This window comes from Notamacropus eugenii, chromosome 1, assembly GCF_028372415.1.
Source record: "Notamacropus eugenii isolate mMacEug1 chromosome 1, mMacEug1.pri_v2, whole genome shotgun sequence".
Classification (NCBI taxonomy): Eukaryota; Metazoa; Chordata; class Mammalia; order Diprotodontia; family Macropodidae; genus Notamacropus; species Notamacropus eugenii.
In genome coordinates this window covers 541,395,496-541,414,283 of record NC_092872.1, presented here as the reverse complement: position 1 = coordinate 541,414,283, position 18,788 = coordinate 541,395,496, and the positions used below count along the sequence as shown (strand labels likewise).

The 18,788-nt window shown below is 39.0% G+C and overlaps 1 protein-coding gene and 1 pseudogene across 4 annotated transcripts in view; both read right to left on the bottom strand.

Annotated features, from left to right (window-relative positions):
* Positions 1–18,788, bottom strand: part of VIT (vitrin) — a 147,219-nt gene that overhangs the window by 47,108 nt on the left and 81,323 nt on the right. For 2 of the 4 annotated variants that reach the window (XM_072634154.1, XM_072634155.1), the window contains exons 7-8: positions 13,765–13,977; positions 5,712–5,768 (exon numbers count right to left, since the gene is read on the bottom strand). In XM_072634154.1, the coding sequence (XP_072490255.1) occupies positions 5,712–5,768; positions 13,765–13,977 (270 nt within the window). The remainder of the gene's footprint in view (positions 1–5,711; positions 5,769–13,764; positions 13,978–18,788) is intronic. The other 2 variants (XM_072634156.1, XM_072634157.1) reach the window with 1 other exon arrangement.
* On the bottom strand, positions 2,016–5,524 carry LOC140529738 (exosome complex component RRP41 pseudogene; annotated as a pseudogene).

Genomic DNA, 18,788 nt, shown 5'->3' with positions numbered 1-18,788 from the left:
GAAAAATGGTTAAACAATAACAAAATGTCACACATTGTGCTAAACCCTGGGAATAAAAATAAGCAAAAAGAAAGATAGTCCTTGTCCTCAAGGAATTCATGCTCTAAGGATGGTGCAGAGACCTTGTGGAAGTTCACAACTAACTCTGTGGTGAGAAACAGGCCAATGACTTTCTGACATTTGTTGCAGAGTAATGAGTTGGGCCATGAGAGAGCCATGCTTAGGAGGCTGTTTGGTAGAGTAGAAAGAGAATTGACTCTAGAGTCAGAGAACCTGGGTTTAAATCCTACCTCTCCTACTTAGTGCCTTTGTGGCCTTGGGTGAGTCATTTCTACTCTCTGGGAATTAATTTTCCTCATCTGTAACATGGTTTGGACTAGCTGGCCTCTGATGTCCCTTCCAGATTTATGATTCTATGACCATCTACATTTAGGATGGATGTGCTTAAGTGTTTAGGCAAACCAAGGAAAATCTGTCACTTAGCAAAGAAGGGTCATCTGTATGTAGTTTCCCCAATTTTTTGTCCAGGTCTAAAATAAATTTCAGTGATCCTCTATTTTCCAAATTGACTTCCAAGTACACCTTTTCTACCTGGTTTCCTCACCCCACATTTCCCCATGAATGAAGAATTTAGGATGGGATGATGGTTTAAAGTTGACTGTTATTGAGAAAAGGGTCCATTTAGGTTGAATATAGAATGCTTTACTTCCTTTTATTTGTAAAAATGCCCAAGATGTCGAGGTCCTTTTGACCTGCAGGAGAGGATGGATTAATATTTTTCAGCTATGATTTGGGGGCTGATGTGATAAAATAGTTTAGTGGAATGGTTAATCCTTCCAGGAGATCCAGCGGGCATATGAGAGAGCTGACAAATGCCCAAATCAGAGAAGCAAGCAGGAACAGAACTCAAAAGATGAGTCAGGTTAAAGGAGAATGAAATTATGAGAAAGAGAGCCTTAATTCAAGTGGAACAGAGGTTGGAAGAATCAGTGTGGACACATATAACACATCAAATTACCTACTGTATCAGGGAGGGGGGAGAGAAGAACAGGGGAGAGAACATTTGGAACTCAAAACTTTTTAAAAAATGAGTTAAAAATGTCTTTTCACGTAATTAGGAAAATTTTTTTAAAAAAATCAGTGTAGAAAGTCGGACTTTGGGAACCTAGAGATAGCCAGAAGTATAGGAAGGTTGGGATGTCACAGTGAAGACAGGCTGTCTTATGAGGAGTAGCACCTATTAACAGACAGCTGAGGCATGATAATCAAACCTGTCATTTTGCATTAAAAGAATGTTTTGGGGATGTGAATTCCCTGCTATCTAATGGTAAGAGAACTCTAAGTGATGGGGGTGCTGAGGTTCTGAACAACAGAGAGCTGTATGGAGAGTGGAAACGATTTGTATATGTTTTTGTTTGCTGTTGTTTCTGTTAGTTAAAAACTTGTGTTTTTAATATTCTAACTCTAATTAGAATTCTAATTTTTCTAATATTTATTCAATATATATAATATTTCTAATTCTAATATTTGTTCAATATATATTTCTAATATATATAATATATATATTAATCAATATATATAATTTCTAATTTTTATTAGAATAATTCTAATTTTTATTCAACATGTATACAAATTCTAATTTTTTTCTAATATTTATTCAATATATACATAAAAAAACAAGCCATTGCTATTGGGAAAGGAGTTTTATCCAGTTCATTAAATAATTAATGTTCAATGAACTAAGGTGGGAGTTAGAACTAATTAATGAAACATGTATTTTATTAATTTTATTAATTAATAAGACATCAGTCATTCCCTCAAATTGCTTTAGCACTGGGTATGGTCAAATGAAATATAGCAACAAGTCTTGTGGCAGGTTAAGGGGTGACCCTTCTTAAGTGGCATTGATCCCTTCCTACACTTATTAAGTTGAAAGGTCATGCATATATCTCAAACATTGTTCTGTCACCCCTAAGGGAATTTCCATGTATGGAGCCTATCTACTCTGCTGAGCCTCAAATGACCAGAGGTGGATGTCCCTGTGGAGAAAAGGATCTGATGACAGAAATGCAGAGTGAAGGGAATGGAGGCACCAGCTGTTTAGGGAAGGGCTGAAATGTTTTACTGCAGTCCCCAAAGAACAGGACAACCTCATGAACATGATGCCTGACCATTTGGTCCAATAAAACAGAAACATCCTGGGCAGCTGAGGAAGCAGCTTCTAGTACCTGCTGCAAGTGATCCTCTTGCAGTCAGGTATCCATTTTTAGCAGAGTAAGCTGGCCAGAGGTGGGGAGCAAGGTCAGAGCCAGCTGTGGTCCACCAGCTGCTTCCTTCACTTGGCTCAGGTCAGCCACGGTTGTGCCCTCCATGAACAGGCATACACAAATCCCTCACTGGGATCCCGGCATCCAACATGGTTAATGTAGCTGCATTCATACAGGGTGTGTAATTAGCACCATCTGCCTGTAGAATCTGGATACAGATATCAATAGTGAGGGTATAGCTGGATCAAGATGGCAGCCTCAAAGTTCTGCCTCAGCTGGAGTCCCATTTCACAGAACTTCTGGTTCCCATGTGGCTGTTGTTTCCATTCCCCAGTACTGAATGTGGTCATGCTGTACTGGTAGTACTATACAGTGCTCCATCTAGTAGTGCTATTTGACTGTGATCCCCACATCAACTAGGGGAAGGGGGTTTAGGGGAAAAGGATGGAGCTTGAGTTCAGACTCAAGGTTAGAAACTATTTATATGTACAAAGATTTTGTAAATAAAGGGTTTGTGAATTAGGGGCTACCTATTGGTAAGATACGAACATTCATAACTGAATTTATAGAGGGGGTGATAGTTATTTCTTCATACATTTAATCCCCCCCAAGATTACCTCAAACTCATACTCACAGGTGGTAGGTTAGATTGAGAGTGGAGGGGTGATAAGGGGCCATAACTCTCAGGTTCAAGGTATTTTGTTGTTCCATACTCCAAAATTATAGCTCATAAGCCCCTACCAGTGCTCTCATCTTTAATAATCAGCCAGTAGTAACAACAAGCTCAATGTAAAGCCATTTACTGAGACGCCATCCTAAGAACAAAAGTAACAAAGAAATCCCTTGATAAACATAGGGCACACTTTCCCATAAACACACTGTGTCAGTGAAAAGAGTGGACACTTACAAGAGTACACTGAAAGTGGGGCACATGTAGAGGGAACATATGTGTCTAGGGCAACTCATGCCTATGGCACTTCAAGGACCTAATCTCTCTCTCTCTCTCTCTCTCTCCCTCCTGCTTTCCCTTAAGTACAGCAACCCTACAAGCCAACTCACTTAGCTAGGCTCCATAGGAATGTTCCTTTCTTTAAGATGACTGCTGACTTCCAGGGCTAGTTCTCTCTTAATAGCTACTTAGTTTTCTTCTCTGCTGCCAGGCATCTGTACTACTTAAGAACTTCCTTGATTGACAGGGCCTGTTCCAATAAGGTTGTTTCCTAATGTTCAAGTAGCTCTGCTTTGAGATGCCATGCTGTCCTCCTCTGTTGCCCTTTGGTAAGCGAGAAAAGAAATAGCAAAGAGTGATTCTCTCTCAAGAGATGAGTTCTTCCTCCATAGTTGAATCTTTTCTCTGCTGCTTCTACTAGTCACATTTCTCAGAGCTCTCTTGCCTTGACTACCTCCAGAGCTGGCAAGCTTGCTTTTTAAAGGCCACCAGGGGTATAACTCATCCCATGGCCAGTCAACGTCCAGCTGTCTTTCAATTCCACAAAGGACAATGAGAGGGAAGAAAAGGCCAACTAAATATGTCTTAGTTGTGATTATGATGGTGAGGGTACCAGAAGTCATGTCTTACAAGGATTGATAGAAAGGAAGAGAAGATTTGGGGGGAATATGACACTTTTCTTCAAGTATATGAAAGACTGCCTTGTGGAGGAATAATTGCACTTGTTTTGTTTGATTCTAGAGGGCAGAACTAATTGCAAAGAGACAGTTTTTACTTTTGGTAAGGAAAAATTGTCTTAACAATTAAAATTTTACAGGAATGCAATGGACTGCCTTCAGAGGTGGGAAGTGACTTTGAGTCAATAGAGAAATGGGCTAATGTATTCTGGGGCAGGAGAGAGAAAGAGAGAGAGACAGAGACAGAGAGACAGAGACAGAGACAGAGACAGAGAGAGAGACAGAGAGAGAATAGAATTGAGTTGCAGTGATGAGGAAAACAGAGGGAGGTAGGATTTGGGGAGAAATGAACTGAGAGCTAAACAATAGGACATAGTCATGGAGGAGTTAAAGGATAACCAGGCAGAGCTAGTGACAGTTGGAGCCATGAGACTTGGGGAATAAAGGGCAGACTCAGCATGAGGCACATTGGAAAATAAGAGGATGGGCCCAATTCTCAAATTCAGGTTTGCTCAGTGGAATGAAAGATGAAATCTGAAAGGCGGAGAGGCTTAGCTCTCTGTTTTTTGGTCAATTACACTTTTGCCTTTTCCACAGTGTGTAATCAATGGGCCCATGTATGAAACTGATTAGACAATGGCACTTGTGTTCTATGGGAAAACGCCATTCCCTATTCAGTTCTAAAGGCAAACTTGGGCAGGTGATGAGGGCAAAGGTTGTCAGGGGTGAAGATCCATCCAAGCTAATATAAATTCGATCAATGCACTTAAGATTCTGAGCTGACAAGAGATTTTACTTTCTCTGTCACACTGAGACAAAAGAAAGCAAAAAGACATTTTCTAGAGGTTAAAATAACTTCATGTAACCAAAGACTCAGTAACGAAATTAATTACTTACACAAGATTGCACCACAAGGGGCCATCCTTGAATGTGTAGGAAGGAGACACAGTTAGGTGCAGTAGAACAGTCCTGAAGTAGGAATTTGGTTTTTAAAAACCCTTAGGAAGCCTTAGATGGTAATAATATGATTCGGTATGGAATAACACCAATTACCCAGATTGATGACAGCTCCTATAGTGTTCTGGAGGGCACTTACTGATTTTTGTCATTGAATCTGTGAGTGAATTGAAAGGGAAAAGAAAGAAAACCAATTTACCTTAACTAATAGACTGATGTCTTCTCTTATTCTTCCCCTCTTCCCTATCTCCCTCAAATCTGTCTCTTGTCATTTCCCTAGAAGTCCGTGGAAGATTCTGTACTTTTGGTAGGGATGCAGAGGAGAAACATGGTTGGGGTTGGATTAGCCCAGAAGGAAAGAAGAAGAGGTTTCCTGTGGTCTAGAAGTCCAAGCAGTATGATAGAGCCCTGGATTTCTTTCCTACTAATGTCCCCAAAATTGACCTGATTCAGTTTAAAGAAAAATTAAGTAACATATTCTAAGAAGAAGGTACGTTTAATAGGTTAATTTTTGTCTACATCCCAGGATTCAATGGAACTGACCTCACCATTTTCTTTTTGTTTCAACCTGTGATTTCATTGGTATAAGAAGCTCCCAGTTAGGAAACTCCTTTTATCAATACAAATTGGTACTTGCTTTGAGATTTATAAGCTTAGAGAGTTGCCTGGGGCATGGAGATGTTAACTGACAAGGCCAGGATCAAAAAGTCAATATGTTTTAGAGACAGAACTTCAACCCAGATCTTTCTGACTCTTAGTCCAGCCCCTCTTTCCACTAAGAGACTGCCTCATCCAAAATCTGACATCATGGCATTGTGTTTAACTGTCAACAGTTACTGGAAAGTGAGCTAAAGGCCTTACCTGTATGGGCCCGAGTGATAGTGGGGTTGCCCGCATAGGCTGCAGTGGATCTGAATCCTGTAATAGCAGGTGACTGGTCAGTGTATAAATTAGAAAGCAAAGATTCCTATTCTTTCTTAGCTAACCAGCCATTACCAGGACCAGAATCACAGTAGATATTTGTCTGTGGGCAGTCTGAACTTGCCCAAAAGCAAGCATCAATGTGGAGAAAATAGTTTCAGTTCAACAGTGGGTGAAAATTCTAGATAATAACATGTGCATTTCACAGCTGTCAGAATGAACTTCCTTTACCAAATCACTCTATTTTTTTCAACATCATTATACTTACAACAGTTACCCTAACCTGTGCCAACTGCAGAGGAGGTTAAAGTAATACTTCAATAGAAAGTGTCACTTAACATTTAGCAATTTTCTTACATAGTATTAACGTGTTATTGATGCAGATAGTATTAGCTTACAAGTCTTTTGAAAGGTGCACAGTAGGTTATCCCTAGTTACTATGTGAGAGAATCAAGCAATCATTAGAATTCAATATAAGATGTATAGTCTCTTGGAAGCATTTTTTAAAGGGGAAGGACAGCTGATGTATGCCTTAGAAAGGAAAAGAAAAGCTCTTGTGGGGCCAGTCATGTAAAAACAAGATTAGGGGAAAAAAGGCCGAGTTTCCATGAAGGATATAGGAAGAAAGGAACCATGAATAAAAGATAGGTAGATGGTGTGAGAAATGTTTGAAAAAAAAGAAATAATTGGGGGAGAGATGAAAGGGCACAATACTCATATATTTGAAAATGATAGTATACATTGACAGTTCTAGTCAGATCACAGGGACAAAGTAACATTGATTCCTACAGTTGCAAATATGCAACCTGGGATTAAGGCAATTGTAGTAATAAAAAGAAGGAAATTATTGTCTGCTCTAAGGGAGAGGAAATCACCTGACAGTATAATTTATTCTCTGAGGAACACAGAAATAGATTAGAGCTGGAACACATGCTTAATATGCACTTTAAAAATTTCCATTGTATGGATTATCTTTACACGTTAGTAAGAGAGGGAGTTGCCTAAATCATATGATTTGAGTGGTTTTAGATGGCCCGCTTGCCTCTAAATACTTCATTGCCTGGTTTTCCTTTGGGCTGAAATTCTCACACTTTTTAGTGCTTTAGACATCAAGGCTTTGTGAAAATGAAACTATATTTTCTGGGAGGAGCAAAATATTAAACTTTTTTTTCTAAAGAGGGAAGGGTCTGGACCTTGATTTCATCTGTATAAGGAACTCTTGCTATGGAACTTCCCCTTACACAGATACAGATAGGCAGCTTGTCGATAATTTGTAGTATTAAAGAGTTTCCTGAGAGTACTTTAAGATCAGGTGGCTTGCCCAAGATTTCTTGACTCCAATATCCTCTTTTCTGCTAATGTGCTTGTCATTAAACAATTATCCACTCATAAATATTTTAGCATGAACTTTTTAGTCAGAGTAGTTAACCAAGTAGGGCCCTGAGGGTTGGGACAAAGAATAGTCTAATCCAATTTGGTGGAGTGGTGGAAGGCAGCATAAGGTATATCCAGAGAATGCTGTGTTGTTCATTCTTCTTTCTAGAAAAGGACCAATGCCACATGAGGAGAATGTCTTGACTGGTGAGTGGATTGAATCTAAGTGAGGCAGAGCTGTACAAAATCATCAGCCTGACTCTCTCCTCCAGTGGCAAGACATAAGTCAAAACGACTGACAATGGCCCCAGACAATGGTATATTCTAAGGGATAGGGAGGTTGAAAAACATCACCAGCAGCAGTAGCAGCAGCAGCTGGCATTTATGTAGTGTTTTAAGGTTTGCAAAGTCTTTCATGTGTTATTTCAGTTTATCCTCACAACAAACTTGAGAGGTAAGTGCTATTATTACCCCCATTTTACAGATGAAGAAACTGAGACAAAGAGAAATTAAGTGATTTGTTTGGAGTTGCATAGCTAGTAAGCGTTTGGGACAGGATTTGAATTCAGATTTTCCTACCTCCAAGTCTATCTGTCATTTATTAAGCCAGTTAGCTGCCTTGAATGGGTGCCATAGTGGGTGAGCAGCCAGAGTCAGGGTAAGGCACTTGAATATTTTGGAGGATGAAGGGACATGAAAAATAAACTTCATCTAATTTATAATTCTGTTGAGAGGCAAACATTACTGACTGATATGACCCTTTGCCTCTTTATCTAAGCATTTATTTTAAGAATACTAACTCAAAAATTATCTGTTAGTATCAAATCTCAAACTGTATAACAGAGCAGTAATCATTAAAGTGACTTAGAACTGGTTAAGAAGAAACAGACCTTGATTAGTGCAACAAATTATACCAAGGCAAAAAAACAAACAAACACGATAGCTTAGTTAAACCCCAGTTAACTGGGGGAAGTATTCATTATTTAACAAAAACTGGGAAAACTAGACAGCAGTCTGGCAGAAATTAGATAATACTAATTTCTCATGCCACGAGCTCAAAATGGACACATGACTTACATATAAAATGTCAGAATATAAACAAATTAGAGGAACAAAGAAGAGATTGCCTTTTGGATCAGTGGATGGGCAAGAGTTCATGACTGAACAAGTTATGGAGGGTATCATACAAAATTAAAAGGATATTTTGATTATGTAAAATTCTAAAATTTTTGTACAAACAAATCTAACAAAGTAAAAAATAGAAGAGAAATGGCTAGGAAGAAATCTTTTAAGCCTGTTTTATAAAGTTCTCATTTGTAAGATATAGAAGAAACTTGTTCAAATTGTATAAGATTAAGAGCCATTTCCCAATAGACATATGATCAAAAAATATGAACAGACAATTTTAAAAGGAAGAAATACAAGCTGTAAATGATTATATGAAAAATATTCCAGATCTCTATAATTAGAGAAATGTGAATTAAAGCAATTTTAAGGTTCTTCTTTATATCTGTCAAACTGGCAAAGAAGAAAATAAGAAATGCTTGAGGGACTATGGAAAACAGATGCACCATGATACACTGTTGCACCTATGGCAGAATTGTGAACTGGTCTAGTTCTTCTGAAAGCAATCTGGAACTATAGCCAGAAGGTTTTTGAACTATGTGTTCCCTTTGACCATGCTATATACCATTACTAGACCTATTCCCCAAAGACCAAAGAAAAAGGATCTTTATCTACGAAAATATTTATAGCAACTCTTTTTGTGGTTGCCAAAAAGTTGGAAACTAAAGGGGATATCCTCCTACTGGGGAGTGGCTGTACAAATTGTGGTATATGAATGTAATGGAATTATTATTCTGCATAAGAAATGAGGAAATGAACAATTCCAGATGGAACTGATGTCTTTGGAAAAGTAAGCTGAACTAAAACAATTTTTCCAGTGATAACATTATAGAGAGCTTTGAAAGACTTTAGAACTCTTAATCAAATCAATGATAAGCCATAAATCCAAAAGAATGAGCTATGTGACTTACCACCTGACAGGAGTTACCGAGCTTAAAATGAAGAAAAAGACATACATTTTTTGGACATGACAAATGTGTTCTGTTCGATTATATAGTTCTATGTTGAGAAATTTGGTTTTTGCTTGTGTTTTTAGAAGAACAAATTAATTTAAAAATACTTGTCTGAAAAAACAGAAATAATAAACTCTTAAAAAAAGAATACCTTCCCTATTCATGTTGGTGGAGATAACTGTTAATGAAATATATGTTGCTATTTTGAGCTCTTTTTAAAAATACGAAATATTTAATTAAATTTGCCTATAATGGAGTGGCCAATGGATTTATACATGTATTAAGGCATAGGTATGAATGGAGGTTAATGGGAAATTCATTCTATGGATCCCACATCCAATTTACACTTTCATCATATTAAGATCATAGGATTTAAATCTATAGAGGGTATTTAGAGGTTAGCTAACCTCCTCATTTTACAGAAGACAAGTCAAGGCTCAGGAATGGGAAGTGACTTTTCCTAGGTTACTCAAGTATGACCAGAAAATTGCAAGTCACAGATTTAGAGACAGTAGAGACCTTAGAGGTCATTTAGTACAATCCCCTCATTTTATTGCTGAGGAAACCAAGGTCCAGAGAAGGAAAGTGATTTGTTCAAGTCATACATGTACTAAATGTGGAGCCAGAATTTGAACTCGTCTTCTGACTCCAAATCCATTTTTCTTCCTATTGATCAGATTTCTTGTGGGAGAATTCTTTGAGTGGGAAATGAAGTTTTAAAAGTTTGTATATGTGTGTATGTGTTTGTATGGTGTGTGTGTGTTTAAATTTCTCTCCCCTCCTTTGGCTATTAGAGCACATTGCAGGGAGACCTTGCTCTAAATATTTGTCTAACACTTTGTGGATCAGAATACAGCAGGCTGCTGGACAAGAATGAAGAAGGAACATTGATCAGTCCTGATGCTGTTGTCCAAAGCCCTCTTACCAAGCCAGAAATAATAGGAGATGCCAGTTTGGAAGTTTCAGCTTCAAGTTTCCCTACATTTTCCAAAAATAAGCAAGGCCCTAACTTAAAAACCTTCAGAACTTCCTGCACAGGCCAGTATCCCTGCCACAGGCTTAATTACATACATTTTATGAGAATTGTTGTCCTTCTGGGAGACAAGAAGAGGAGGCAACTTATAAATATGTCTTTAATCATTCAAGAATCTTTGAAAGAATTAGGAACTCCAAAGAATAGGATCTGTAAACTGTGCCACTTTCAGAAAGGGAAACATCTGAATGTTCTTGGCTGGGAACCCCTTAAGCCTGAGCAGCTTGCCTCTCTTCAGCTGGCTGAGTCAAACATAATTAGGAAGGTAAACTAGGGGAAAAAAAACAATCTATTTGGAATACGAATTCTGAGTAATACCAACAATAACAAAAAAAGACCTAGCCTTATCCATGTTCTGGCCCTTCAGTTCTTGGCTCTTCTCCATTTGTTTGGCTGTTGGGAAGTAAACTATATCAGACATCCTTGAGCAGTCATAGAATTTTAGACCCTATGGTGACCTGGAAGGTCATCTATACCAAACCCCTCATATGGTCGTTGAAGACTCAAGATCCTAGGAATGGAAGTGAAATGACTTGCTTAAGGTCACCCAGAAAGTTAATTATTGAGCTGGGACCTGAACCAAGTCTCCAGACTGCTAGTCTGGTATTCTTTCTTGCATGTCATAATGTTCAGATCAAATGCTAAGGATTAAAAGCCTCTGATTTTGGTAAACAGTTTCATTACTGTCTTTGAATGGGGCTGGCTTCGTGTTAGCTGGATTCAGAGACAGGTGTTGGGAGAAGAGAACTTACATAAATTGAAATATTGACTGGACACAAGTAGAATTCATTTTGATCAATCAATTAACACGCATCTTATGTGCCAACAGGCACTGTGCTAAGAGCTGGGGATACAAAGAAAGGCATAAACAATCCCTACCCTCAAAGACCTCATGTTCTGATGGGGTAGACAATGTATTTGGCAGTTAGGTGGTGCAGTGGTTAGAGAAGGAGTTAGGAGGACCTGAGTTCAAATCTCACCTCAGACACTTGACACTCACTAGCTGTGTGACCTTGGGCAAGTCACTTAACCCCAATGGCCTCATCCCGGGTCATCTCCAGTTATCTTGATGAATATCTGGTCACTGGATTCAGATGGGTTTGGAGGAGAAGTAAGGCTGGTGACCTGTACAGACCTCTCTCACTCAAAACAAAGTCAAGTGCAAGTCATGTCATCATTTCTCTGATGGCATGGTCTTCTTCGGCAATGAAGAACGAACACACACACACACACACACACACACACACACATATGTTTAAATAAAGGTATATACAAGATTCAAACAGACCAAATAGAAAGTAACCTTAGAGGAGAAGATCCTAGCAGGAAAGGTCTCCAGGAGAAACTGGAGACTAGTTGAGGTCTGAAGCTTATACCCAAGCCACTATGAATGAAATGAAACTAAAAATGTAGTCTCACTGGTTGGTAGATCTTGACCTTGACCCTCCAAGAGAGCCTACATGAAATACAGAATCCCACTGAATGAGAAATAAGCCTATGAGCAAATCTTGACAAACCTATTTTGACCTTCCAGGATGTCCTACCAAGCCAATGAGCAAACCCATGGACAGGGCTGATGAACATGGACTGATGGTAGGCAGACAGGTCACAGGCCAGAAAACAAAGCCACTTGTTGGTCAAGTACTTGTGGCCATATCCCCAATTTTGGGCCTTAGAGAGATGATAAGGGATGAAGGGGCAACACAAATAGCTAAGGGGCTTTCCATGTTATTGAGTCACCTCTGCCACATTGGGTTTGGTCACCATAATAAGGCAAAACCAAAGGTAGAGGTCTATCCATGGCACCACCTAACAGCTCTGGACATTTTTCTAGTCCCATTTGTGGTTCACAAGTCTGGGGTCTAATATACAGAATTTATAGTTGCTATCCCTATGGAATCATATCAAACCAATTAATACTGATTGTAATAAAATAGGAATCCAATTAATCCTCTATCACAGTTCCTCTCTCAATCCCTTTCCTAAACATTAAGGATGCAATGGATGATAGATATGAATGGTAAGGATAAAGTAGTCAGAGAAGAATGTGACATATCAGAAAGCTGGATTTTCCTAAAGGACTACTCTTTGAGGAAGAGGGTTCATTTTAAAACTTCTAGTAACCTTGAAACTTGAGGTCCTTTCAGCTGAGGCCTCAGAGAAACAGTAATTTCACAAAGGAGAAGCTGTAAGACAACATCCTAACCACTAATACCATAATACCAGTTCTAGGCTTTGAATATAGTATTAAGCACTACCATATAATTTACTCAGCCCTAGGTCTCTGCTTTGTGCATATTGTTTAATAAAATAGGATAGGGATAAGGACTCAACCTGCAATTTAATTGGTTTAGGGAACTCCCAGATGAGGGAACAACCTCCACCAAAGCAGACTGAAACCTTCCTTGAAATTTCTAGTTTCAGAGAGTTGCCTAGAGCACTAAGAGGTTACATGACTTGTCCAGGGTCACACAACAGTGTATATCAGAGACAGGACTTGAGCCAGGTCTTCTCAGCCTTGAAGTCAGCTCCCAATCTACTATAGCACATTGCTTCTCTTAAAAAAAAATGAAGTTAAGTAATATCAGGCTCTATGATCTTCTTCACACCTGGGAGGATGTAAACATCCTTGGTTGCAGAAGGAAGGCAGCCTTCCATCAACTGCACTCCTTGGACCAGTCTCAGACACTACAAAGTAAACAAACTACACACAAATTTTAAGATTGTTGTCTTGATGCATGAAAATTCACTGGCAAGTGAATTAAAATGCATCTGTGCAAAATCTAATTCTCCTACCCTCCTTCCTTCCTGTATTGATAATGCATTTTTGCTTATTGTTAATGTAATTTTGCTTCTTAATGGGAAGATCTTTCCCATCCATTAATAGGCCCATGTGACCTGCTTAAGTCACATGAGTCAAGTCACATGAAACTGGAAGAGGTAGAGCAGGAGGGGTGTAATGGAAAGAGGAAGAGCTAGAGCAGAGCTGAGAGGAAGTAGTCAGAGAGCAATCAAAGCTGGGAAAGGCAGCAGCTAGCATGAATGGCAGAGCTTGTTTGTGATTTTGTTTAAGGGAGCTGGTTTGTGAGAAGCCTCACAGAGGGATGGCTTGGGATGGTGGTGTCCCTTACATTGTTATTGTGTATAGATTTCTTTGTTACTATGATGGATTTGACTTTTTGGTGTTGGAATTCAGTTTTCTAGTGTCTGAATAAATGTCTTGATTCTGTCTTCCATGTGAAGAGTCTGTTGTATTTCACATTTCAGAATTACTCCAACATATTCACAGCTGCCATAGGTGCTATGAATATCACATTAGTACTACACTTTCTCCTTGTAGAAAACTACCAACTGCCTTAGATATTAGCTTTGTGACCCAAGGCTAGTCACTGAGACATTTTGTGCCTCAGTTTCCTTATCTATCAAGTGAAGGGTTGAAACAGATGGCGTCTGAAGCTCCTTCCAGCTCTAATCCTATGATCCTATGAACTTGGTCTGTTCTACTGACCTGTGTCTCTGATTCTGTGGCCCGCAGGCTGCAGTCTGGCAGTGATGGTGGAGGTGGAGGTGGTGATGGTGGTGATGTCCAGAGGAGTCCATGATTTTGGAGTGGTGCTCAGGGGTTCAGCTGTGGTGGTGGCAGGCACTCGGATTGTGGTGGTTGGTAGTGGGGTGATTGAGAAAAGGACTGTAGACTTCTGATAAGGCTTTGTTGTTTCATCTATAAGAAAGCAGAATCATATTGCATCTTAAAAAAATATAATATCTGCACTGCAGAGGTGTAAAACTCAAATAGAAATAGGGACCACTGATCCTTGGAATATCCCCATACATAAGGATCTCTATAGGCCACATGTTGACTTAGTTTTAAAATGTGATCTTATATGTACTTTATTATATTTTTACTTCTTTTGTTAAATATTTCCCAGTTACATTTTAATCTGGTTTGAGCTGCCCTTGAGAGTGTTGGAGGCACATGCACACAGTGGACCATGGGTTTGATATGTATACGGTGTACTAGGGAATTGCCCGTTATCAAATTAACTGTCACTTACTAAATGGCTACTACAATGCAATGTATTAGATACTATGGGGGATCCAAGAAACATAAAACATGGTCCTTAACCTCAACAAGCTTGTATTCCAATTGGGGAGACAACACATAAACACACAAAAAATAGTTTTTCCCTTTTCAACATCATGGCTGATGTTTTTACTCAGTCGTGAACTGGATTTAAGTGAGGCAGAGCTGCACAAAGTCATTAGCATCACTGTCTTCCAGAGTCATCAAAGCCCTGTGGCAAGACAAAAGTCAGGACAACTGGGGATGGCTCAGGATGCAAGGGATGACTTTGGCATCTTCAGGGTCTGACCAAGTTCTAAACACTTCACAACACCTGCTTCAGCTGCCTTCATAGTTGTTGAAACAAATGGTTCTCATCTGTCCATCCCATTAAGGGAAGTCTTCACATGCTTAGGGTAGACCTCTCCTAATTTACCAACAGGTTTGAATCCTGTTGATTACCCCCAACCTGATTTAGCTATCTGCCAAGATGGGGTTTTACTGGGTTGTGGCTGCTTGCACATGCTCCTTGGAGCCCCAGGTGAAAGCTGGGTGTCAGGTGGATACCAAAAGTGGATGAGCACCCCTGACAAGGGCTTGTTTGGCAAGCCCTCACACCAGAGGTGCTAGTCTTCCTTGAACACCCTATACATAAGAGGTTAAATACCAATAGAAGACAAACACTTGTTCCAGGCAACAATGAAAGAGAAGTCCCAAGGATATAATTAATGATCAAGTACAAATAATATGTCATGCCAAATAATCTAGAATGATTCCATAATCTGAAATATCATTTTAGCTATTGCCCTACAGAATAATTGGATTACTTCATTAACATTCGTAGTATGGTGTAATGGAAAGAACATTGCAAACCTGTAATTAACCAGCTATGTTACTTTAGTCAAGTTACTTAACATCTGTAAGATGAGGTAAGGTAGTGATAGAACTAAATGATCTCTGATGTTTTTTCTTTTTCTAGCTGACAGTTTATGATTCAATGACTAATACTCAATTTCTAAATGTAACCTGACAGTGAATTTAGGCCACTAAAAGATGGCCAAAAGACGGGGGAAACAGATGGGTTTCCCTTGTCTCCTCCTTGTTTCACTTTGTAAATAAGAGACCTGTGCCAGAGAAAGGTCCATAGTGGCTAACTCTTCCCAATCCTGTGCTGCTACACCACAGGGTGAGACTCTTGGTTTTCAAGCCTGTATAGCTGAGGTCTAGACTGGGCTTACACAAGGCATTTAACTTTAGGAAGGAGTATAAGAGGCAGTATGATGTAGATCTTGGAATTAGGTAGATCTGGGTCCAAGTCCTGCCTCTCACAAATCTTGACTATATGACCCTGGGCAGATGACCTAACCTGTCAATAACCCCAAGCTACTCTTTAAGACTATATTTCAGAACAGTTGAAGATCTAAAGGGAATTTCTTCATTGGTAGAACCTGCTACCATTTAAATCATGTCTGAACCCATGGGAGAAATTTAAAGTCATCAAATAATCTTTGATACAAATTTGCAATTTGTAGTCATTAGGTAATTACCTGGTACACTGAGGGGTTAATGACTTACCCAGGGTCACCTGGCTAGTATGTGTTAGAGGGGAGATTTGAAATCAGCTCTTTCTCACTCCAAGACCAGCTCTCTATCCACTCTGTGTGTGTGTGTGTGTGTGTGTGTGTGTGTGTGTGTGCATGGATATGGGTATGTATATGTATATATAGGTATATAGGTATATATGTATATATAGATATATGTGTATACAGACACATATAAAATTTATACATATATATGTATATATATCCATAGATCCATACATTCATACAGCCATATATGTTTTTTTACAGGGTGACATGGTCAAATGGCCAGTAATAGTCAATCAACATTTATTAAGTGCCTATGTGCCAGGCACTGTGCTAAGCACTAGGGATACAAGTGTGTTTAAAGAAAATCTCTGTCCTCCAAAAGCTTGCAATCTAATGGGGGAAGACAATATACAAAAGGAAACAGAAAAGGAAGAGAAGGTACCCCAGGTAGGGGCATGGTAAAGAAGTCAAAGATGGCTCAGAGTAGTACAGTCATAAGAAATGAAACGTTTTCTTTCAGCTAAGCTTCCTCCTTAAATGGTGATTTTTGAGTTTATGGCTCCACTCATCTGTCCATCAGAGGGGTGGAGAGTAGTGAGGAGGTGGAATACTAAGACTGATAGGATTTTACAGGATGATAAGGTTTTCTGAAGTGGTGTCAAAATAGAGGGCATATATTACACATATGAAATATCCTCTTTAAGTTTAAATACACACACACACGCAATAGTTTTTTCACATATTTTGTCCCTTCTTAGACACTATTTGACCATGCTACCCTCTACAAATGTTAACTGAACCATGCCCCCAAATATTAGTGCCACTGTGTATGGAGCAGGGGTTGGGGAGTGTCAGGGGCATTCCAGATCCACTGACCAAAATTGGGACGCTTTCTCCACTTCCACTCTGACAATCTCATCAGCTGGGGCAATGCAGTTAGCATTTACATAGGGAAATAAGTCATCTGGTTTTAACCCAAAATTTGGCTTTGAATGTAATTAAATCTAGTCAATACAGGAAGCAGATACTTCATTTGTTGTTCGTTGCTAATAGAACACTAACAAATATATATGAGTGTAGTGCCGTAGAATGGGATGGTCATAGGCTTGGCCATTACCTTTAGAGGTCAGTTAACGTTTCCCCTCTGTACAGACAGTACTGAATTTGTGATATTTTTAATCACGTAAAAAAGATGAAAACTTAAGAGTAAATCTTAAAGATGGTTTTAAAATTTAAAATTCTTCTACTGTTAGCAGCTGAAACAAATGAGACCAGCCAGATACTTCCAAAATGACCTGGGGCAGTGAAAGAAAGAAAACAAAGCTATATTTGAAGAAGATAACAGTTTAAGTTTGTAACTAAATATAATATTTGTTCTTAGAAATTTGGCTTATTTGAGTGTTTGCTTTATGTGATTGTAGTTCATGCTTTTTAAGGAGAAAGGGGAGGTCTACTAGTTCTGGGATTTTGTCTAAATAAGCAATTACATTTTTATTTTACAAGAAGCATGAGTGAATGCATGAAGTGAGATGCCTAGGAATTTGTCTAGGGAGTGACTCGTCATATCTCACCTTTGTATTTTAGTTAAATAAATATTTCTGGTAATTAGGTGCTTAACTCAAATTTTTCTGTGCTATTAAAAGAAGCAAGTGCTAAAAATGCCTTCCAGATTTTGGTTTCCTGGGGCAAAGCCCCCATTGCTTCACCTCAGTTACAGGTCTGCAGTGTGGCATGTAGTCAAAGGGAATCTTATTGGGAGTTAGAGAAGCAAAAGGTTAGAGACATAAAAATTGTAGTAGTTTTGAGGTCACACAAATTTTCTCCAGGATCTACTGTCAGTGACGGTGCAGGAGCCTTAAAGTTGTGCTACTTAGCTGGGTACCAACAATGAGAGTAGCAGTTTTAAGGCATTGTACATAGTAGAGTGGTTAGGCAACCCACCTTTTGCATTATATTCATTGCCTGGATTCCGTTTCAGGCAGAGGAAATTCAAACACAGAAGACAGAATGGGGCTTGCAAATTTGGCTTTGGATGCTCTTGCCCAGTGATCTACACCAACAACTCATGCCTTTTCCCTTTGTTTGCAGATAATGACTTCATAGAGATTTGGTGGATTTTTATAAACCAGCATTTATCTATTTTTATCTGGTCTGAGGAGCTATGGAGCCTAACCAAATTACAGCTGCCCACATTATGGCTTCTGACTGCCTGACACAGAAGACTGAAATCTCATACAATGTCAGTCTTTCATGCAAGTTAAGACCTTTTCCATTCAAGTGGCATCAGTTTCCTAGAGAAGTGTATTTTCATCCCTTATGTTGAAATCTTAACTTAATTTACCTGTTATCATGGGAGGCAGGTATCTGTTGCAACTTGAATAGCTGTTCAGTCACTCTGGTCCCTGCTATCTAACTACTTGTCCTTGGTAATATGACTAGTAAAATATAAGCTCTTTGAGAACTGGGACTGTTTCCTTTTTATATCTCTAGCACCTAGTAGGCCTGGCACACAGTAGGTGTTTGATAAATGTTTATAAAATGAATGAGTGAATAAATGAAGCTTGCAAGTCCACCCACCAGGGTTTGATCCCCTGAATTAAAGAGAATTCATTTGCTCAAGGAAGAGTATTGCTAAGGCTGCATTTTTGTGGCTTTCACTGGCAGTTTTTAGCTTAAAAGGATGAAAACTCTCCTATAACTTTAAGGGGAAGTTCTTGTAGGCTAGAGGAGACACCTTGTTGAATTAAAACATGATTCCCAGAATCTAGCAACTCTGGGTAATCCACTAAGACCCTCTGGTTCTTAAAATCCTTGTTTTCCTTATAGCTTAGTTGAAGCTACATCAACTACATGGAACTTTTCTTCATGCTCTCAGTTATT